The sequence below is a fragment of the Rhamphochromis sp. 'chilingali' genome (assembly GCF_963969265.1).
Source record: "Rhamphochromis sp. 'chilingali' genome assembly, chromosome: 7".
In the NCBI taxonomy this organism is placed as follows: Eukaryota; Metazoa; Chordata; class Actinopteri; order Cichliformes; family Cichlidae; genus Rhamphochromis; species Rhamphochromis sp. 'chilingali'.
The window spans coordinates 15,955,563-15,979,499 of NC_137934.1; the positions used below are offsets into that span (position 1 = coordinate 15,955,563).

The 23,937-nt window shown below is 37.7% G+C and overlaps 1 protein-coding gene across 1 annotated transcript; it reads right to left on the reverse strand.

Moving 5' to 3' along the window:
* Positions 1–262: 262 nt before the first annotated feature.
* Positions 263–22,920, reverse strand: mtpn (myotrophin). Its single transcript, XM_080888067.1, has 4 exons — positions 22,570–22,920; positions 19,337–19,450; positions 18,391–18,474; positions 263–1,681 (listed from the first exon to the last, which is right to left on the reverse strand). The coding sequence occupies exons 1-4, from the start codon at positions 22,639–22,641 to the stop codon at positions 1,595–1,597; spliced, it is 357 nt and encodes a 118-aa protein (XP_080744193.1). The 5' UTR covers positions 22,642–22,920; the 3' UTR covers positions 263–1,594.
* Positions 22,921–23,937: the final 1,017 nt, after the last annotated feature.

Sequence of the window (23,937 nt, forward strand, 5' to 3'; positions counted from 1 at the left end):
ATCCCATCTTGAGTGAACTCAGCATAAAAATCACAGTAATGCCCTCATCTAATCCAACTTAAAGGTCACCACAGTGCACAACAGAAATGTGACAAATTTAAGGGAATGCGTTTTGCCACAGAAAATGTGCTTCTGCTTTAGATAATAAAGAAAGCATTCTCACAGCTGACCCATCATTAATCTTAAACATCTTTTTGACAGTCCTTCGCCCTTTCCCTCTCTAGTTTACAAGGAAAATGGATACTGATGACAGATGTGTTTTTTTATATTTTTATTTGTTTTTACAGACTTTTGTCACAACAAAGTCAGCAAGAGCATTCTTTTTTTTGTCTATTGCATTGTTGTAATTTGTTTGAAAGCAACCAAGAGGACAGTGACCATTTCATAGCATAAAAGCAGAGGCAGTTTTGACATGCAGCAAAACAGGCAGGGCTTTGAACTGAAAAAACGAACAAGGCAAGGGGAATAAAAAAAAAAAAAAAAAAAAACTAAAAAAAAAAAAAACCCTACCAACAACTTTCAAATCTGACTCCCATTAACCCATCACTTACAACCCCTAGAGCCCATTAGTTACAAAATACTCAGAGAAGCTGCAAGAAAAGAAAAAAAAAAAAAAAAAAAGGGAAAGGGAGTTTTTGCTCTGAACTCTCACCCAGGGGCGGCAAAATGAAGAAAGTTCTAAAATATCTAATCCTATTATGTGCTGTTAACATTGCTTCAAAAGGGATTGAGTAACACGTTTGAAAATTGCAACATTCAAGTCATTCTAGTTAGCCAGCATGGTGATTGGTCAAAGAATAGAGAATACCTTAATGATGTAAAATTTGTGGAAAAAACACCATTTGATATGTAAGTGATACATCACCAAGTAGAAAAGAAAAATCTGACCTCTGCAGCTCCCTCAGCCAACATCTCTAAAATATTAAGCTTAGATTTGAGGGACAATTTGATCTATCTATAAAAAAAATTAAAGTACAGGAAGAGGCCACACATAATGAAATGTTAACATAATTAAACTTAATCTTTTTAGTCTTATCAAGTATAGTGCAGTGCAAGTAATGTTCATGAGAAACCCTGGCCATAAAATACTTAAACTGTGAAGTTGTAAAAATATTAACACACTACTGATCCATTACAATTTAATTTCAGTATTTTTTTACAACACAACTGCAAAAAAAAAAAAAAAGAAAAAAAAAAGAAAAAGATGTGCATTTACTCGTATATGAAAGCTTTGTGTTTGTGTTATAGAGTCTGTTACTAATCTGAGCAGTGTTAAGATCCAGGTTCAAGAGCACTCCCCAAGTGTTTGGTCCCTAAGGGAGACATAACTGACAAGTCCTTCTGTTAAATGGCTAAAAACAGAGGACTAAGGGGAAAAAAAATCCTATCCCAAAAACCTGGGGAAAAGAGAAATTACAATGTAAGGAAGACCACCAGACAGACAAAATGAACCTCCAACAAACAGACAAAAGCATTGTTGAGACAGAGGTTGATCAGGGTCAAAGGGGCAAGTCCATCTTCTCTCAGGAGATCACTGCATCCATTTGAGTGCCCGTTCATACAGCTGCCCAGCCACCTCCCACACTGTGGTGTCTTACTTGAGCAGAGCTTTTATGGGCTCAGTAGCAGCAGCTTCAAGGGCAGTCATGCCGTCTGGTGATTTTTGGTCTTTGTCAGCTCCCTGTGGAGGAGAGGGGACACAATGTTTACTTGGTGCCTCAAACTTTAGTGACATCTGCTCAAACGTGACAGTCAAATAGTGCATTGATAACGCCGCCGTGAGCAATGTCCAAAGCTTGCGTGGCTACTTAAGAGCCGTACAGAACTAGTCAGACCCAAACTCCTTCATACACACTTCTTATTCGTTTTACCCACATCTGAAGAACTGGGAAGATTAAGGAAACCAAAACAAGGGATTAAAATCGAAGCATAGTTTTTGGACCCAAATTGCACCAGCTGTGATTTAGTTTTCAGAGCTGAACTGTGTACTCAAAAACAAAACTGTTGGCCAAGCACTGAGCCTTGAGTAGATGCATTTGGAAGCCAAGCTAAAGCGAAATCAGAAGAGGTTTGTTCCAGAAATGGGAAAAGCTCAGTCTGGGGGGGGTGCATACACATCCCTAATGAACAAAATCATTAACATCAGGAATCAGTTGATAAGATTCAACTGGAAAGAGGCCATGTTAGTTATAAAGTATCTCACAGGTTCAATTGTTCTGGTGTACAAATGCATCTTTCACTTTTTGAGAAAGATGAGTGAAAAACTCATAGACAAAAGTTACGGTAGTTGCCAAAGGAAGAGAGACAAGACTTACTTTAGACTAGCCCCTTACTCATTTGAGCTGTGATAATATGTGTATGCTGACTCTGACACTGTGGCTGTGTAGTTATTGTTATACTTTTCTTTAAGCTGCAGGGAGTCCACCCGGAAGAGGCATGTATATTTGGTTCAATTATAGTGCAGAACCAGCACAAACTGGCAGGCATGCCGACGTCCAAACAAAGCCTTGCATTCATGGTCCGATTATGAATTTTACATCAGCCAAACCCTTGCATACTCAGGGACACAGGAAAGGTATGTAGGACAATCATGAACACAACAAGGACAAGACTTTCCCTTGGTTGACTGCTTTAGGGACGCAGAAAGGCTGTGGCATAAAAGATCTTTACAGAAAAGTGAGGGTGGTCGTGAGGGTGGTCATTCAGACATAAAGCTGCCACATTCAGAGGCTATCAGATCAATGGAAAGGAGTCCATGACTAAGAGGGGCTGAAGTCACACACACTGAGACACAAATCCATTCAAGCTTTGAGGGATAACAGAATCAATGTGAAGGAGATGGGAGAAGAAATAGCCATTTAGATTAGTATGGACAAAAAACACAGACACACACACACACAAAAACAAAGAGAGAGAGAAAGAAACAGGCCACATGTTTTAATGCATTTGTAGTGACAACAGATTTAATGGCAAAGTAGGAGTGGAAGGCCTTGCAGTGGAAACGCGTCCCTTTGTTTAGCTTGCCAAGTTTAGCCTCTTAGCAAAAGAGCTTACAGAACCAAGGCAGAGAGAGGCTATTGTTGCGTAGAGAAGCAGGGCATCAAAAACAATGTGCCCCAGTTCGAGTACCCGGTAGCAGGAGGATGGTTATCTGGGAGCAAATTCCATGCCACAAGAGCAACAGAGCATAAAGCGAGGAGAGGGATTTACCAGGGTTGAGTTGGTAACCTGTCACATCTACAGCTCTAATTGGTAAGGAAATGGAAGACAAAATGAGAGATAGCACCCCCCCTATCAGAACATACTTCACATTTCTTGGCATAATGCTCCTGTCAACACTCTAGTTAAACATGTTAGAGCTCTGTTATGCAACACTTGCGGTATGAAGACTAGTGAGACCTGTTCTCTCACTTTTTCAATGTGAATTTTATACATTTTATCTGATTATTCTGATGGTATCAAACATGCCTGTTAGAGATACTAAGTTAAATTTATGAAATTGTCTTTTTTTTAAGCATTCTTGCAAAGGATTACATAATAAAATTCACATCACTCCCATGTCTGTTAAAAATGATGATGGTTGACAGCTAACGTGTCTTAGCTGGGACATAAAACATGGATGCAAGTAGAAACAGTGGAACAGCTCTTTTCAAGGGGAATAAAATCTGACAACCAGCTTCTATAAAGCTCACTAATTAACAAAATGATAACTGATTTGGTTGTCTGTGCAGAAATTTTTTTTTAAGTGGGGCCAGTCTTCATTGTATAATGAAGAATTGATCTCACACAAAAGCTGTACATTATCAACTACAAAATAAACAATGACAAACGTTTTTTTTAAGTGAAGTTGTGTGAAATTGAGTCTTTAATCAAATCCTGCAGTGTTAAAAACCCCCAAAACAAAACAAAAACAAAACGATGGCTTTGGTAGGCAGATCTTTCAATTTCTAAATAAATAAATAAATAAAAATACTTCCCTCCCCTACCTTACCTGCAAATAAACAAAGGGTTTCTTCAGTGTAATTCATCTTGTCAGAGACAGGGCAGCTTGCCAGGCAAAAAACAAATTTTTTTTCCCTGATAATAATGTTTTAATCTTTTTTCATTTATCTCAGTTTCAAAGTCTACTCCTTCTAACAAGTTAAACAATTTTTGTTCTTCTGTCACTTAACTTTCCCTGAAAATGCAGATTCATGCATACCAGGTACCTGATAACCAATTACCATAATCTCTTACTCTGATGTAGGGCTGCCACAAACGATTATTTTGATAGTCGACTAGTCACCGATTATTTATGCGATTAGTCGACTAATCAGATCATCATCCACTGGACGTAAAACTACAGCTTATTGCACCAGCAGCATCTGCTCTTATATAACTATCATTAGCTTACAGCTTTAAGCTTTTAAGGTGCTAACTAAAAATAAAGACAAGATGATAGTTTATTCAATTTTAATGAAATTTGCAGATTGTTTCGGTAAAGTTTAATAAACTCCTTGCTATCTAAAATATAACAGGACACCGGAGTATATTCTCCAGCATCTCACACTTCTGATAATCAGCTGTCTGCTTGACGTTTATTCAGCTGTGTAAAAACTATAACTTTAATCTCAGCAAATAAACAAATAAAATACTAAAAAAAAAGCCAAACAATAACATTTTTAATTTATCTAAGTGACTCATATATATTTAACCTGAGTCGCGAAAGACGGCGGTGGGTTTGAAAACAATTTGCCGGGAGTCCGGTGTTCTCACGGCGCTAGTGACCTAGCCCCCGGCTAGCTATCGAGCTAGTGGGTAACAGACGTCTCCGAAAACGTCGGAGCGCTTTTGAAAATATGTGGTGTCCTGATAAACTGAGCAGATATTTGAGGTTTACACAGCTACATTCTCGCCTGAAAATATGTTAAACGTTTATTTTGTGACCCAGAAAGAATAATAAGAGTAATATTAAAACTAACTAGCTACCGCCATTGTTGGAAACTAAGCTGGGCCGCGCTATGAATTCTGGGACACAGCTGCTTCTTCTTCTTCGGGGTTTAACGGCAGCTGGCATCCTTGTACATGCTGTGCTGCCATCTTCTGTTTCAGTCCGTTATTACACTCTTAAATCCTGCTATTATTCCTGCGTCTTTTGCGATCTTACAAAGCTTCAAACGACACGTCGACTATTAAATCAGTCGTCGACGATTTTGATAGTCGACGTAATCGTGACTAGTCGACAAATCGTGGCAGCCCTACTCTGATGTGCTACTGGGTAGAGCGATATGGCCCAAACTTCATATTTCGATATTGTTTAGCTGGATGGCGATATACGATATATACCTTGATATTTTTTAAACCAATAAAGTAAGAACAAAAAGGGAGTTCTTAGTCAAAGCCATGTGTCGCAGATGTCACACAGGCACTTTTATTAACATACAGTGTAGATGTACATTTAAAAAAAAAAAAAAAAAAAAAAAAAACAGAAATAAATTATCAGCATCTTGATGCTGGCTGCAGGTGAAGCGATGGGGAGGGGGGAGTTGTTTTCAGTGAAGGAGAGAGGCGGGACAGAGTAACGTTGCGTAGAGACAAAAGTGGACCAAAGAGAGGCAAACCAGCGGCTCCACAAGTGTAATTATAACGCAACATAGACTATATCGACATAAACGATATTGTCACATCTTATCTCTCGTATAAAAATCTATCAATCTTTTTAAAAAACAAGATATATTGCCCAGTCTTACTATTGGGAAAAGAGGAGAGGAATGGAGATGATTCTCTTTATCCCTTCCCTTTTCTCCAGCTCTGGAGAGGACATTAGTCGTCGGTTCAGTCCAAACTTAATCAACCCTACAGACTAGAGCTGGGCGATATGACCCAAAATTCATATCTCGATATTTTTTAGCTGGATGGCGATATATGATATATATCTCGATGTTTTGTTTTTTTAAAGCCATAAGGTAAGAACAAAAAGAGAGTTTAGTCAAAGCTGTGTCCCAGATGTCAATCAGGCACTTTTATTAACATACAGCATAGATGTACATGAAGAAATTACTCAAAAATAAATTATCAGCATTTATTAAATAATAATGCTCCATAAATAAAAGAACACAATGTTGTTTTTGTGCATAACAAAAAGCTCACAATTGTGCAGTCAAAATGTAAACTAAAAGACGCTGAGCATAATAACAAAGACAGACAGATTTCACAGCTGCTCTGTTCCCAACTTCTACTGCATGACTGACAGCCTGGAGTTTGAAATCCTCTTTGTAACCGTGTCTCTTAACAGGTGCCATTTATGATCCTTATACACACACACACACACACACACACACACACACACACACACACACACACACACAATATACGGTAATATTACGTTGAAGCACAGTACGTATTACTCCGCGAGGCTCCATTACGGTAGCCGTAATGCTAACTTGTGGTAACTCGTTAACAGAGATTTGCAGTGTTCATCTTGTCGTTGCCTGCAGGTGAAGCTATGGGGGAGGGGGGAGTTGTGCTCAGTGAAGGAGAGGCGAGGCCCAGTAACGCAGCGTAGAGACAAAAATGGACGAAAGAGAGGCAAACTTGCGGCTCCACAAATATAATTATAACGTAACATAGACTATATCGATATAAACGATGTTGTCACATCTTATATCTCGTATGAAAATATATCGATATTTTTTTAAAAACTCGATATATCGCCCAGCCCTACTACAGACCTCATCAAAATTGCAAAAAAAAGCATTACATGTTGACTTTAGTAATAATCACTGCCTTCATGGCGACAAATAAGCCTTCTATATAGGGCTGTTCGATATAACGATATATATCGGATGATGATATAAAAACGTCTATCGTTTCATTTTACGCTATTGTTTTGTGGTGTCGCAAAATAAACTCTTTGTGGCAATCTTTTTTCATTGTTCTGATGGTCACTGTAGTGGCTATATTAATTTCTTAAAGTTCTCTATTTCTCTTATATTTTATATAACCACACTACGGACGGACAAGCACCTGTTTTTATGCGTTGTGTTTAGCAATAACGACGGTAAAACCATCGCGTGTCCGCTTGTTTATGTACCACATAAACCTTTCACAATAAAGCTCAAGATCCTGTTGAGACTTTTCAAAATAAACGGAATCACGTGAAAGAGAAGATTATTTACGGATGAGAATTAAAAAAGGAGCTACCAGGTGCTAAAAAATAAACCTTAGACTCAAACGTTAGAACAGGCTTTTCCCCGCAGCACGCCGTGTAATAAATACTCAAAGAAAACGGCGGCCTTTACAACTTATATCTAAAAATTAGGGGTGCAACGATACACAAAATTCACGGTTCGGTACTTTGGTGTCACGGTTCGATATTTTTTCGATACAAAAAAAAATGTTCATGCCTTTTTAATTTGTCATTTATTAAAATTATAAATATATATTTTAACTCAAAAGCACAGTTTTTAAATTTAATGTTGATGAAACAACAAAGTAATAAAAAAAAAAATCTGATGGAGAAATCACTCATCTTTGGAAAAAGAGTTTATTACAGAGAAATGGCTCTTTCCAAAATAAAAGCTATACTATACGTTTCTTCTGGGCTATATTCTCAGCAGCATATTAAACATATCAGGTCCCCATGAGGAGAATCATGTGCTAACAGCTGTCTAAATGACTCGGGTAAAGTTTGTAGCATGCCTGCTTGTTGTTTTTGTCTGCTTCCACTTGTCTTTGCACGAGGATGATGTCAGCGTAAATGTGCAGTCATATTCGTTGTTTAGAGATGGACCGATCCGATATTACGTATCGGTATCGGTCCGATACTGACCTAAATTACTGGATCGGATATCGGAGAAAAATAAAAAATGTAATCCGATCCATTAAATATCACGAAAGCACCTCACAAAACTTGCAACACCCCGTAACTCACCTCAGAACGTTAGCACGTTGGAGCAGTATGCATCACGTGATAGAGCGGCTGTGGCATGCGGGACCTGTCGGTGGTCTGGATAGCATGTGGAGCTTCGCTAGCAACCCGGCATTTCATCTCCGATAAAGTTATCCCGAGAGAAGTAAAGCAAGTGTGTAAGTCCATCTCTGAATGTTTGTAAAGCATTCCTGCGTTAAGCTTAACAAACGACTGCCTCTTCTTGCTGCTACTTCAATCATGAAACTGCTTAACGATCAGCTGATCGGCTTTTCTGTCGCGAGTCCGTGACTCTAGTTTGCTTTTGGCCCACTTTGCACCAGAAAGAGGAAACCAGCGGCTGAACAACAGCAGCACGTTTAAGCTTGATCAGCTATTGTTAGAATGTATTTAATATTACTTTCTACTCCAGGATCTTTTTCTACATAGCTGACGCTGGTAACTGTGCAGGGGCGGATCTAGCAAAGTTTAGCCAGGGGGGCCGATAGGGCATTAACAGGGAAAAGGGGGCACAAAGACATACTTTTCTTTCTTATTCTCATTTAAAATGTCGAGCTTTTAATAAATAATTATCTGACACCCAAAGTTTTAATTTGATGTAAAATGAATAGAAGTCAATTACTGTATATAGTAACTATTAAGTCTAATATATATACCCTAGTAAGCTATAGTACTTTTTCCTTTGGGAAGGTACCATCTGTGCAGTCTGCAATTTTGTGGAAGAAAGATGTTGAATCTATTTAATATTTCTTGAAAAATAATTGATTTCTGTGCATTTTTTTTTCACACTGCATCAAATTAAGGTTGATTACGTCGATTAAGCATCATGAGGTGGAGCGTGAGGGGTGGTTCCCTATTTTTTATTTATTTATTTTTATTGTTGCTGGGAGTTGGAACTCTATTAGTTAGGTTGCTTAATATATATGCTAAGTACTCTTTAAAATACCAGAATAGGGAGGATGGTGTAGGCTTAAGTTTATTAGATTGATCAGTATTGCTGAACTATGAAATATTTTTTTTTGCATACAGGTATAACAGAATAGCTTTAGTGTAGTTGTTGTTTTAAACTTGAGTATGAACTTATACAAAATGCAGCAAGATATTTAAAAAACAGTTTTGTTGATTAAAAAACACTATATCGGATTCATATCGGTATCGGCAGATATCCAAATTTATGATATCGGTATCGGTATCGGACATAAAAAAGTGGTATCGTGCCATCTCTAGTTGTGTTCCCACTAGTGCTGTCAGCGTTAATCTGGAATGACGTTAACGCCACAACACGGCAAATCTTCGTTAACGAGCTACCGCGGATTGCCCCGTGCGTGGGGCTGGACGGCGTCAACGTGTTAACGAGCTAACTGCGCTAACGCAGTAGTTCCCACCCATGTAATTGAGCATTGCGTGGCACATCTGACATACTGTTTTACTTTTGTCCATGACGCAGTTACCTTCAGGGTCATACCTCATATGAAAACCAAAATAGTTCCAAAGGCCACATCTGAATGAGGGTGGGGGAGGTTCAATTTGCCATGTTGCAAGGAGAGCTTAACTTCTGTCTCGCTAGCTTGTGCCGCACTCAGTGGATCTGTGATCGATTACTCCGCCTAGGCTGCACTGTCGAGCGCAGATCCACTGAGCTCTCAACACAGACAGCATCGTCAGAAGGAAAATTGATAAAATAAATTAAAAATTTTGTATTGTTCGATACATATGCGTACCGAACCGAAAGCACTGTATCGAACGGTTCAATATTGATACGAGTATCGTTGCACCCCTACTAAAAATGTATAGTTTCATGCATCAGTTAAAACACTCGACTCCAGCTACATGACACGCAGCCGGAAACACTTCCCGCAAGACGAGTTGCCCAAGATTCACAGAATTTACAGAAAATGTTAAATTTTTGTGATTTATATCGTTATCGGGACGATAGAATTCTTATATCGGGATATGAGATTTTGGTCATATCGCACAGCCCTACTTCTATATAATAAACACAACTGCATAATTTGTACCACTATATTTTAGGTTCTACCATTCTCATAATCATTACCTTCTCGTCACCAAACATACTGTCAAAAAGTGTATACTGGAGCCATGCCAGAGATAATGCTTCAAATCCGTATTTATGGTCGAGTTCCAGTAATAGTGCTGGCACAGTCTTCCTTTTTTTGCCTTTCAGGATACACCACGCTACCCCAACGGCCAAGCAGCTCACTGGCACGCTCCTGACACCACTTAGAGTAATGAGCTTTACTCAACTTGAATAATGACCCCACATGATCACCTCACTGTCCAAACACTAGCCAGTCAAAGACGTTGATGGCCAATTGAGACACAGACTAATGAACAAGAATAGACTCCCAGCGTGTCTCCAGTCAAAATAAGATACATCATCACCCTGGATTATACAGCTACACAAAGCAGCAGTGGGTCAGTAATATAATGCCACCAACATGCCAAAATGTCCATTAAGTTTTCATTATGACTGTTGTGAATGGAATGCATAAGTCTTCAAATATTGAGCCAAAGCCTCACTCAAAACCTATTTGAAGCACAAGATTTTCAGACTATTGACCTGCTGTCCGCAATCAAACATTACTGAGCAGTTAAAAGGGCAAATTTTTAACACCCAGCGATAAGGATAAGATCAATACATGTATTACAACAGGATGTGCCAGAAAGGCTCTGGATGAGATACGGTGGGGGGTGGGAAATAAAATCTAGAGGTGGGGGAAAAAAAATCGATACTGTGTAGTATCGTGATATTTTGTTTGCTAATAATGTATCGATACAGGGACAGCAGAAATCGATATTTTGTTACAAAAAAGGTTTTTGTGCTCTGACTTCAGAGCATGTTGATCCTTTTTCTGAGCAAGAATCCTGACATTCCTTCACTGTCCAAATGTGTTTAACTTTTTTTTGGCAGCAATAAACATGACAGTTTACTTATTTTAATTTAAGACATGTTTTATTTTAATTAAGTTTAAAACTTTTTTATTTAATGTAAAATTATATTTTGTTTTAATTTACTTTCAAATTCTTCAGTTGCTGAAGGGGCTGCATAGTTTTCATAAATTGCATAGTTCAGAATAGCTATAATTGTACCAGATGGTTGCATTCAGTTAAGTTGGACTAGACTGTAATACAAACCGTTCAGTTTGTCAACAATAAAACTGACTGAAATGAGAGAAAGACTGAGTGTGAGACTTTGATATTAGATAAAATGAATATTGATAAAGTTTACCTTTATGTACAGAATCTGAATATCGCAAAATATTTTTAAAAAATTGCAATAATATTGTATCGTGTGTTAAGTATTGTGATAATATCGTATCGTGGGATGTTTGGTGATTCCCACCTCTAATAAAATCCTTTTATAAGTTTATGGTAATCTCAAAATATGAAGCAATAAAGACCGCAAGTGTGCACTTTTACCCCCCTCAAAAAACAAAAACACTTCAGTGACAAGTGAAAGATGTTTTATACTAGAGTGTGTATATATATTATCTATATAGTTAGGATAAATGTTCCATCCATTCTTTGCATAAAGGGCAGAGAGAAAAAAGGAGGAAATCTTTAGGGATGTAAAAGACACAAAAACAACAGGTACTGACTTCAAACAGTACTGTACTTCTTCCTAGACAATAGCAAGTTCCCATTAAAAGAAAAATGTGTGTGTATGCCCTTTTATTGCTGACCTAAAATTTACTGGCTGGTCTTTGCAGGCTGTAGTCAGCACTCTTGGCCAGGATCTTACAGCTGGGTCACCTTTGGGGTAATAATGGCCTTTCATAATTCATTAACAACAACAACACGGCACACAGTTGGGGGCAGGGGTCAGCTTCCATGATGCACAAGGGAACCACGCCATTTTTAATCTGCCAACACAAGAATGTCTGACAGTCCAACAGTCACAATTCAGTATTCTCAGTGGGCTCCTTTTATCCAGTGTAATGTGGCAGCTGTGCACAGCTACAGGTGCTGCCAGACAGAGTGGATTTACACTAGCACTATCATTGGTGTAGCTCTGAAATATCTATTAATCTCATGTTGGGATACATGGGAAGTTTTCAAAGCTTTCATATGGATATACTGAGACCTGCTCCCTGTGGCAACTATTAGCATCTAGTGTTAATTATTGATGGTACTTAGTTGGAATTATTATAAAATCAAGAACTGTGATGAATTAGGACCACCTGTCTTGTCCGATATGATACTAGCTTTTTGAAAGTCTACCAGTAGCTGGATAATTCATGAGACTTCAGTTTAAATTTACAATTGTGATCTACAATGACTATGAAAACAAGACAATCAATGTAAAATTATTCATATTTCCTCGTCATAGTCGTTGTCATAACAAAACTCATTTTACTTGTGTAATAAATCACTCACACACTTTTTCTTAAGTTGCTGTGCTTTCATCCCTCTCTAAAACAAAACTTACCCAAAGGTCTTTGATTTACAAAGATGAGGCACTACATGATACAGCTGCCTATTTTAAATGCAGAAGAGCTTCTGACTCTCAGAAGGATGTTCTGTGACTGGCAGCAGAAGAAATTAAGGAAAATAAATGCCAATAATGAAGTCTTTTTTTTTAAAGAGACAAAATGAGCTTTTAAAACCCAAATTTCTCATTGTAATGTGAAAGTGAAATGTGGCTGTGTGATATTAACACTCTTAGGGACATTAATGGATAGCCGTCAAAATTTACACCCTTTTATGGTCGTCGGGACCCAAAATGGTCCCCATCCAAAAGGTGATATAGCAATGGATTTTATGAATTTTTTTTTCATTTTTTTTTCACATCAGATCTTTTAAACAACTTCAGACCTATCCACTGATATAAAGTTTTTCATAATTTTTTTCATATTTTTTAGGTTTTTATGGCTTTATTGTCATAAAAACCCCTGTTTTTTGGGGGGTAAAAAATCATAATATGCAATATTTTTAAAAAATGAGTTGCAAATGGAACTACTTGGCATGAGGTTATTAGAGGCTTGGATAGGTAAAAAATTCATAACAGAATTGATTTGGATACTTTATTATTTTTGGAGCAATAAGAGTTTTTCAAATTTACACCCTTTTATGGTCCTCGGGACCCAAAATGGTCCCCATCCAAAAGGTGATATAGCAATGGATTTTATGATTTTTTTTTTTCATTTTTTTTCACATCAGATCTTTTAAACAACTTCAGACCTATCCACTGATATAAAGTTTTTCATAATTTTTTTCATATTTTGTAGGTTTTTATGGCTTTATTGTCATAAAAACCCCTGTTTTTTGGGGGGTAAAAAATCATAATATGCAATATTTTTAAAAAATGAGTTGCAAATGGAACTACTTGGCATGAGGTTATTAGAGCCTTGGATAGGTAAAAAATTCATAACAGAATTGATTTGGATACTTTATTATTTTTGGAGCAATAAGAGTTTTTCAAATTTACACCCTTTTATGGTCCTCGGGACCCAAAATGGTCCCCATCCAAAAGGTGATATAGCAATGGATTTTATGAATTTTTTTTTCATTTTTTTTCACATCAGATCTTTTAAACAACTTCAGACCTATCCACTGATATAAAGTTTTTCATAATTTTTTTCATATTTTTTAGGTTTTTATGGCTTTATTGTCATAAAGACCCCTGTTTATTTTCTTTGGGGGGTAAAAAACCATAATATGCAATATTTTCAAAAAATGAGTTGCAAATGGAACTACTTGGCATGAGGTTATTAGAGCCTTGGATAGGTAAAGAATTCAGAATAGAATTGATTTGGATGCATTATTATTTTTGGAGCAATAAGAGTTTTTGCAATATACTTCCATTGGTATCACTCTGGACCCAAAATGGTCCCCATCCAAAAGGTGATATAGCAATGAATTTTATGAATTGTTTTTTCATTTTTTTTCACATCAGATCTTTTAAACAACTTCAGACCTAACCACAGATATAAAGTTTTTCATAAATTTGTAAATATTTTTTATGTTTTTATAGCTTTATTGTCATAAAGACCCCTGTTTATTTTTTATTTATTTATTTTGGGGGGGGAACCCGTAATATATATTATAAATATATTCTCAATCACATTCACACCACTCTCTTATATCAGTTCCACTACATCGAGACTATTTTATGGTGGTCAGCTGTTTTATTGTCATGTATTTTGCATAATAAGATAACCATGTCCTGCATTCAAAACCACTGAAAATGTCTATGGTGGTGCTGTACCTAATATTGTGCTCATTGGATCCAAAACATATTTTTCCTTTATTTTGAAGCCTGAGGCTTAGATCCATTAGGTATTCACGAGAAAAAAATTATCACATGTCAGGATTACAGTATATCGAAAATATGTGATTATAAAGGGAGTCAATGGGACCCAAAATGGTACGACGACCACAGATGGTAACACTTATGTGAATCTCCTTTACTATACACAACACCATAGAGGGGATCAATGAATTTTAAAAATAATGCTAAAATGCAACTCCTGGCCAAGTTTCATGCAACTAGTCTTTAAAATGACTGATATATTGAGAATCAAAAATCCAAGGGGACCCAAAAGGGTCCCTTTTTTGACTATGACCATCTAAGGGTTAAATGCATCATCTAGTGACAGCTCAGATCTTAACTTGAAGTACACCGCTTAGTTTCAGCAAAGAAATCATTCTATAACGTGTCATCTTTCAATGCTTAAATAATAGCTCATTGGATATAAATATGGTCTATGGTAGGAATAAAAAGCTCTGAGTCAAATGTATACTTAAGTCAGAAACATGCAATGTCAAATGCGTGCTGACATGCTAGCAACTTTTATAGCAAATGACTTGCTGTATATAGTTTCTTTTTCCTGTCCGTTATTTCCTTCAGTTTATCTTAGTGCTGATTGCCAGCTGACAACAGTTTTCCGCTCTTGGCTGACTAGTTACAAGATTCTGGTGCCTTTGTTGATAGGCAGGACAGAGTTTGCAGCTGCGCTGCCAAAAATGCAGGACTAATACAGCTGATTAACTGAAATCAGTTGGTGGAGCATACCACAACCATGCCTCTCTAACCAAACACTGTTGTTTCCCCATATACAGATTATGGTTTCCTCTTTTAAAATGCCTTCTTCAAAGTCCCATTCAACCTGTGAACCTATTAAAAAGTCTGTCTGGCTGCTGGCAATGAGATTGTAAAGACTGCAAAAAGTGACTTCCCCATTCTGTAGTGTGACCCCTCCCCACTTCCCATTACTTGATGCTACTGTGAAACAACTGTGTAGAGGAGCTTTCATTTACCCTGCCTCATTAAGCCTGGCTGGAAACAGACAGCTGCTCACTCACCCTCAGGCCCCTGATTCTCACTCTCTCTCTGAATTCTTCCCATATACACATAACAGTCTGGAGCAGCCTTTGAATGATGCTTTTTCATGACATGATGCAGTCTTCCACAATGTAAACTCCACTCAATCAGTGGTGGTGTACTTTTGTCAATTTTTATAGTTTGGCTTGAAATTTGGAAAATGACACATTTGTTTGAAGCACATTTACAAAGCTAAGCTGTCCGACTGAAACATCCATGTTCTTTGCATCATTGTTCAAATAAGCTTTTTTTTCCCCACTTAAATTTAATAATAAACATGTACCGAGATAGAGGACCCAGTCAACTATATACCTGCCTGCTTCTTTAAAACATCATGAGTGTTATAAGGTGGAGGGTAGGGCTGGGCGATATGGCCTAAAGTTCATATCACGATATAATTTGAAGCATGTGCGGTAACGATATATATCGCGATATTCTTTTCTTCTGTATAACGTATTTTCCACACTATAAAGCACACTTAAAATCCTTTAATTTTCTCAAAAATCGAGAGTGTGCCTTATGTATTGTGGAGATACAGAAATTATTTTATTGCTGCCATATAATCTGCATCATTATAATTGCATTAATAACATTCTTTACAGCATTATTTCATCTAATAATATTTCTCACAGTATTGATACTGCATTACAGTTGTTTATTGAAGATGTCCATTTGAGGATCCTTCCATTATGTTAACTTTTATTACAAGTACGGTTAGAAGTATTTTATACACATTGCATATCTGTGCTTATTTTGAGTTGATGTTCAGTTCATTAAGGGTCTTAAGCTTCACTGGCATGACTGTCCAGGTGATACATGCTGAGGGAAACTAGAACATAGAAGGATAACTGCAATGCATGCTTACAGTACATATAATACATATAATCTAGGAATGTGTCCGGCCTGAGGCCTCAACTCATTTGGTGTCTTACTATATTTTATTCTACTTGGTAACAGACGACCAGAGTCAATAATTAGCCTCAGAGACCCCGAGGGCTTGAAGTTTATTACCTTGTATGGAAGGTGTTATAGAAAAGAGAAGTTCTATGGCTGATTATAGCTATTAAAGATGTACGATTAACTGTGACTAATGTCTGGAACCTATTTTAATCTGTCATTGACGCCATGGGGGGGCGTGTACCCCACTGCTTTATAAGTATCCACAACATGTATTTTGGTTAGAAGACATATGTTGATGTTTTCTCCGGGCTGTTAATAAACTCATCGTTTGATTGCACTTTTCTGGGGCCTCCGTGGTTTGTGACACTGCTCTACATTGATTGATTTCACGACAGTATGAATTCTGGTTGTGCTTACTGACCTCGAACCGATTTTGGCGTGCAGAAATCTGTTAAAAAAAATATTTTAGTACAACTTTGGTAAGCCGCACTGCTTGATGGATTGTCAGAGCATTACGGCTGCCGTAGTGAGGAGCTTTGCGGAGTAATCTGGGTCCAAAACTCCCCCTTCAGGTCCCAAAGTCAAACGAACACTAAGAGTTAAAAACTGTCTAAATTCCTTAATCTTTAATAAAATCATCAGCGTTGCTGCTTTAGCAGGTGTAACAATTAAGTTTAACATCCATTTAATTTATTAAATTTAACGGAGTTAAAAGTTAGAAAGGAAGTTAGCTCCCTAGTTTCCACCTAAACATGACATACCATGTTCTGACTGAGAGATTTTTGAAACTAAATAAAACGTACAGCTCTGCTACCACTTCCAAAATAAATGAAGACAGAAAACTAAACAGCAGTGGCGTTTGTAGGGTTACTGAAGTTGGACTACCTGGTATATAATGTTGTGCTACGTGATTGCTAGCGACACAGCTATGTTAGCATAACATTAGCACAGTGAAGCTGAAGGATGAACACCAACTTTTTTTCCACTCATTAAAAGTTAACGTGAGGGATTCTGGTGGTCAGGGACAAATGCAATCGTATAGCAGGATGCTATACATGGGGCAAACGTCAGTCAGGAGAACAACTAAGACTATTCATCCACAATATGAGGTGAGTTATTAATATACTGCAACAACATGGGAATAGAAAAGCTACGAGAGAATTCAACATTAATGAATCAATGTTACGGAAGTGAAGGAAGCGCAGTTTTTGGCTTTCCCCATATTTCAAAAGTGCCTCATCTCTTTGCTATGACTGTCGCCTGGCATAATTTGCAGGTGATAATGGTTTTAGCCGCTGCGATGCTTTAAACCAAAACAGGCGCAGCTTGATGACATCATCAACATGCGCTATCGCGATAGAGCGGTATAGTCAAAATCTCTATCGTTGGCCAAATTTATATCGTTTCTATCGTATATCGTTTCTATCGCCCACCCCTAGTGGAGGGGTACACAGAAAAAGATATGTGTGTGTTAAAATGAATGTGTGACATTCATCCTCCACAGGGCCATCAATTCAACTGCAGTCGGGCTCATTTGGTCAGTAGTGAAACAGTAGCTACAGCTGTCCTGATGGGTAGAAGATGTGTCATTATGCCAGGAGTGCATACACTTTTGAGTCTAACATTCAGGTAAGACATGCAAGAAGAAACACTGACTTTGTAAAAGAAAGCTCACCACTTACAAATGAGTCTGTCTAACTGTGAAGGAACTGCAGAAATGTGTATTCTAAGGCCAGATGACGCTGGATAGATTGGACATTTATTATAGTATTCCTGTTATTATGTTGTAGTGTTACAGCCAATGCCAGCTGTGCCTGACTCTGTTCTGTGCCTCTCCTCACAGCTGTGACTAGATCTGCACATAGCAGCATGTATTTTTTTGGACCCAAGTAGCATTTAAGGTACTTCCAGAGCTAAACACCTTAGGGAGGCTAATGTGGAGGGATGGAGCAGAGACTTAGATGAAGCCAACGGCAGTGCTCCTATGAATGAAAGAAACAAACAACAAAAAAGCAAGTGCACAGCAGCGACAGTCTGCGATGCTCTATGAACATTCCAGCACAGCCTCCATAGAAATGTGTTAAAGGGCTTTTTGTCCAATGAGTTACCTCATCAGCACTCATGGCTCACATGGAACCACTGATACATCAGCATGCACTAGTGGGTGAAAGACACCAGTGCACTCCTTTGTGCAGATGCTTACATACGCATACATGAACGCAATCAGGGCACCAACCTTTTCTAACAGGAGCTTGACACATGAGAGATGACCCTCAAAACAGGCAGTCATCAGTGGAGTAAACCCATGTTTGTCTGGAGCCTGTGGAAGAAGAGGATGAGAGAGGAATGAGTGAGAAGAAGAAGACTTTTGGTCTTTGGAGGGAAAGCAAAGATTGTATATTGTTACACTTTTAAACTCTTGTTTTAAAAAGAAAAAAAAAAGTCTTTTGATTTGCAGATACCAATTTTCAGAGGGTGAGATGCACCGTGCTGATGTGAGTCTTCCTGTGCAATGAAGATTTAGAGACTTCCTACTCCTGATCATTAGAGTTAAAGCATCCATGTCTCATTGTAAATTACTAACACATGATGCTTTCAAGGTAAAAAGCAATTTAAAAGACTTTTGTTGAATCAGGCCACTACCACACCTTCTGAAACTACAAGCCTCAAGGGGCCATCAAGGTTAAATGTGAGAAGGGGTTTTCTAGCATAGAAAATTTGGGGCTTTCAAAGAGGTTTTAGCCTCACACGAAAGGAAGATTACCTGAACTACTACTGAACTTTTTTTAAGAGGGGCTTAATTTACTAAGCATAACAGGAAATGCATAGACCTCTGTTAAGTAAGGCAACACAGACTCACTGCCCTAACTGCAAGCGGATCAATTGTGGTTATGTGCGTCTCATGAGAAGCCCACTATGACCCATAAAAAACCCCTGCTGAGGCCTGGCCAACTCACTGGTAAAAAACAGCCAATGAACAGTGGGTAGAAATGTATATGATAAACTCCGTTTTATTAAAGCCAGGTTGCTTTTGTTTACACAAATAATGGTTTGTTTCTAACCAGACATTAGACAGTCAAAGGAAGGAGACACAGGCTCTGTTATTTTTGTGGTCACTGTAGTGCTGAGCAGTAGGCAAATTAATGCAAAAAGAATGAAGCTGAGATAGTTGTAACTCTTACATTGATATCTGCCCCCTTAGAAATGAGGAACTCCACCACATCTGTCTGACCGAAGTCTGCAGCATAATGCAGCGGCTTCCTCCCACCATCGAGGGTCCGGTTCACATGCTCAGCCTAGAGAAGGGAAAAAGTACACATTAACAGGGATGAGATCGCCTAACTTGGCATTGCCACAAGCCAGTATGGTGTCTCTTAGTTTAAAAAAACAAGACAAAAACAAAAAAGAAAACACAAATCAAAGCCCTTCAAAAGAAGGTAACATCTATTAAATCATTTTTTGCTGCTTGGACCCATAATAAAACACAAATTGGTCCCAGCGAGGGCTGTCAGTCCTGACTTTTTCCCCAGAAGTATATGAATAATTACTTGCCTGTATAAGGACGAAGGGAAGTGAAGCAAGAAAAGCATTCATCAGCTCAGAAAAATGGGTATACTATCAAGAATATAGAAGTATAGGAAGCCCTAGAAGATGCATTAATATCTTGTAACACAAGACCTTCATATTATAAACACCTAAGCTGGGGATGAAGGCTCAGGTGTTGGTTCTCCTGGGGCAACTAAGATCAACATTAATGAGATAGCAATAAAATGGACAGACTAGGCAAACAGCATTGAGAAATACTGTGCATTATTGATATCAAAACTGTATGAGATTACATATGACCTCAAGTTTTTACATTATTATTAATATTATAGTCATCTCCTGACTCTAATTCCTACATTAAATTTGCTACAATATTTACCATGAAAGCATAAAATGAAGACTCAACCTGCTACGGATCTCCAAATATGAATTTTTCGAAGCAGACACATTGAATTAATATGGCAGTAATGTCACATATATATTTAGTTTCATGAAATAACTGTTGTGAAAGGACTCAATATAATCTTGTACATAAAATAAATCCAGTTTTATGTAGACCTAAAACCTTAAGGTTACACTTTGGAAAAAAAACAAAACACCACATTTCTTTTTACTCTGCCATTTCTTGGGGTCAGATGAACATGGTCCGTTGCACACAAATTCTGTTCTATTACCACTAGATATTTCTGAAACAGAATCCACACCGCAGCACTGCCTTATCAAAAACATCCTTGTAGGTCAAATTCAACATACTGAACACAATGTTTGACCTTACCTCTCATCTTGCTAAGTCCTGTAGCTGATTGATATCAAACCTCAAACTTCTCTAAAAATGTTTAAATGTTACTTTCAGTGGTTGATAAAATTAAACGTGCTCCATTTATACTATAGAAAAAGGTTAGTTATTTTTATCTACATGTTTCGTCAATGACACAATTACAGCTGAACACAAGAAACCTCACTTCTCAGAAGTCACCAACTGTAATCATGAGCTCGTGTCAATCATTTGTAGTGGTGGTTTATATCAACAGTTCTTACAGTGCGGTCTTCGCCTCCTGCAGTTAACACACGCACACAAAACTTCACACAGTCCCTCCTACACTGGCAGCTCAAGTAATTGATCTGCACAACACTGAACAACAATTTGTCAGGAATTTGAAGAGGTCACTAAAGCTGCCCTTTCAGGAACACTGAAGGTTATTCGGTATGGCTACTAATAAAATAATAATAATGGTAATGTGGGAACTAGGCAGCAAAAATTATCAGTCCGAGAAGCTTCTTCAGTTCTAAGGTCAAATGGCGGACAAATCTGGGATTCGCCGCCATTTGACCTTAGAACTGAAGAAGCTTCTCGGATGAGAGGTGAAACGTCTTCAAGCAACTTAAAGAAGTCCAGACGCTTTTCTTTGCAAGCTCCTTTGATTAATACATATTATTAACAGGACAGTTATTTGTGTCTAAAAACTTGTGCTTTTCTTGACGTCACAGACTCAAGGTGAAAAAAAAAGGAAAAAAAAAAAAGAAATCTATCAGTGACTACATAGAAACAGTGGCAAGCACTTTATGGTGCCAAGTTGAACAAGTATAGCGTTACCTCAGACAACCTAAAAAATAAATTAATTTTTTCTTCTTTTGCTGTATGTAAGAGAATCTTAAAATATGTCACATACTTGGAGACGGTATGTATAGTTTTGACCCTGTGTGGAAAATTGTATGCTGTAAAATTATTCCACCCTAGAAAAAGAACAGTTGAAATAAATAGTTAAAAGTACCAAATTACCATGACGATCACGATGAGTGTATGTAAACAGTCATTTATACAAACACGTGATTAATAGTTGATGACACAAATAGAACAAGACACTAAGAAAAAAGAAAACACTTCTGTCTTCCCAAAAGTCACCAACATCCTGAGCATTATCAGTCTTTAAGAGTTTGATCAAAAACTATATGTAGTTTATGTATATATATGTATATGACAATGACAATAAATAAATACTACTACTACTAGTTTCACGTATTGTAAAACTTACATTGGAAACTAGCATTTTACAATTTAAACACATTAGTGAGCTCTACTTTATGAGGAAGCAATTATAGATTCAGTTAGTCATTTGTGGGAAACAACTGAGTGTAAATCATGTGGCAGTAAAACTATCCAGCTACTACCCAACTACAAAATCCGAATGCAGGCGTTTCCTAAGGTAGCTGTTTTACAGAAACATCTCTGCGTGGTAAGCATAGGCAGAAACCTTCTCATCAGGCTGCTCCAAAAAGAGCATGCTGGCATTAACGAACGCTGCAGTTGCTGTTAGCCAAGCCTCCATCTCCTAGACTACAGCTGAGACCACCGCCCACTAAAGCTGACTAGACACTGGCCCTGTCTGCTCGATTAGCCGCTAGCATATAGCTAGACATTTGCCTCAGCTCTCTTAACAACACGCTTATAGAAGACTGTAATATGCGTTTTCTAGTAACGTACATACTGTGCTTAAAACACCCAGTTACAGTAACATTGTTACTGGTGTCAAGAGCCGTTACCCGTGTTACGTACCAACAGATACCATAGTTGGTTAGCTAACCAACAAGTTGCTCTCAGCGGAAAGTGATAATGGATTAACTTTAAACACGTCTCGTTACCCGTAAGACGAATTAAAGCCAGTTTAAAGGTGCACACATTACCGTTAATGTTACAGACCCAGAATGTTCCAACAGCTTTTCAATTCTGGATTACCTAACTTAACATTGCCCAACTCCAGCTAACGCTAGCTCGCTAGCAGCTCTACGAACTAGCGTTGATTACCTTAGCTATGCTGACTGTAGTCAAAAAAAGCACAACAGTGGGCAAGTCAAATAACAGCTAAATTACCGTTTGCAGTGTGGCTTTGACCTCATCCAGGTCCCCGGTCTTCAGTGTCCAAATCAGATCTTTATCGCACATCTTTTTGTTGTCGGTTCGGTGTTGCACCTTCCTTGTTGTACTGCCGGGGGTTTGACAACTTATCTGCTAGTGTGTTAAAAGTTAGCTAGCTGAGGCTAGAAAACTACTACTCTCGTCGAGGCTAATACAGTTTCAGCTAAATAAAAATACTCAGAATAATAATTTTTGTTCGATATGGCGACTCAATGACGAGTGACGGGGAAAAATGGTTCACGAAAAGTTCTAAACGACAAAGTAGCAAACAGGTATCCGCCTTTCTGCAATCCAGAAATATTTCCGATGCCGTTACCCGGAAGAGAATATTTATGGAGAAGTTTATGCTGTTCTGTGACGATAAGGAGTTACTTAATGCAACGCATATGACTCGTCAGGATTTTTGAATATCCTAATTTGTAACAATTATTTACAGTTCCTGAATAAACATATACAGAAAAGTATAATTAAATAAGCTTCTATGTTACCATGTAAAGTAAAACGGAAATTCGTTCCTTATCTGGTTCTGCATTTAAGTTTTTTCGCACTTTGTCTTCACATCTGAGTATACACCGTTTCACTGTTTTTCAGAAATGTTTAACTGAAAAAATTTAATAATAGAAATAATAAACAGACAAAAACATTCAACTCCACTACAGTTAACGATGTAAGAAAACAAACCCATATGCCTAGTTACAAAATCCAAATGCAAACTATATTACATTCTTTTTACATTGTCATGTTAAGCCATAGCGCCACAGTAACCAAGGGAAGTCAAAATTATAGTTTCACATGTCTTTAAATAGCTATGACCAAACACCATATTCGTTTTTCTCCAAATTGCTGTGAACTGACATGGCCTTCAACATAAGTTTAATTTTTATTCAGAGCACAGCCTGGGTTTGAGCTACATTATTTCCACTTTAAAGCAGTCCTTTTTTTTTATCTTCACATGTAAGTGGTTTATTATTAGAACACAAAAAACACCTGAAGATATGTAAAAAAGAAAGACGTCACATATACTTAATAGCCACTTTATTAGGTATACTTGTTCACCTGCTTACTAGCACAAATATTTAATCTGCTAATTATATGGCAGAAGCTCAGCGCATTTAGACCTACAGACTTGTTCAAGATGACCTGCTGAAGTTCAAATCAAGCATTAGAATAGGGAAGAAAGGTGGTTGGAGTGACTTTGATCATGGCATGATTTTTAATGCCATGACTGTTGTGAGTATTTGAGAAATTGCTAAGCATGTGTAGGACTTACAGAGAATATATCTAGTGGATGGCAGTTCTCTGGGCAAAAATGGCTTGTTGATG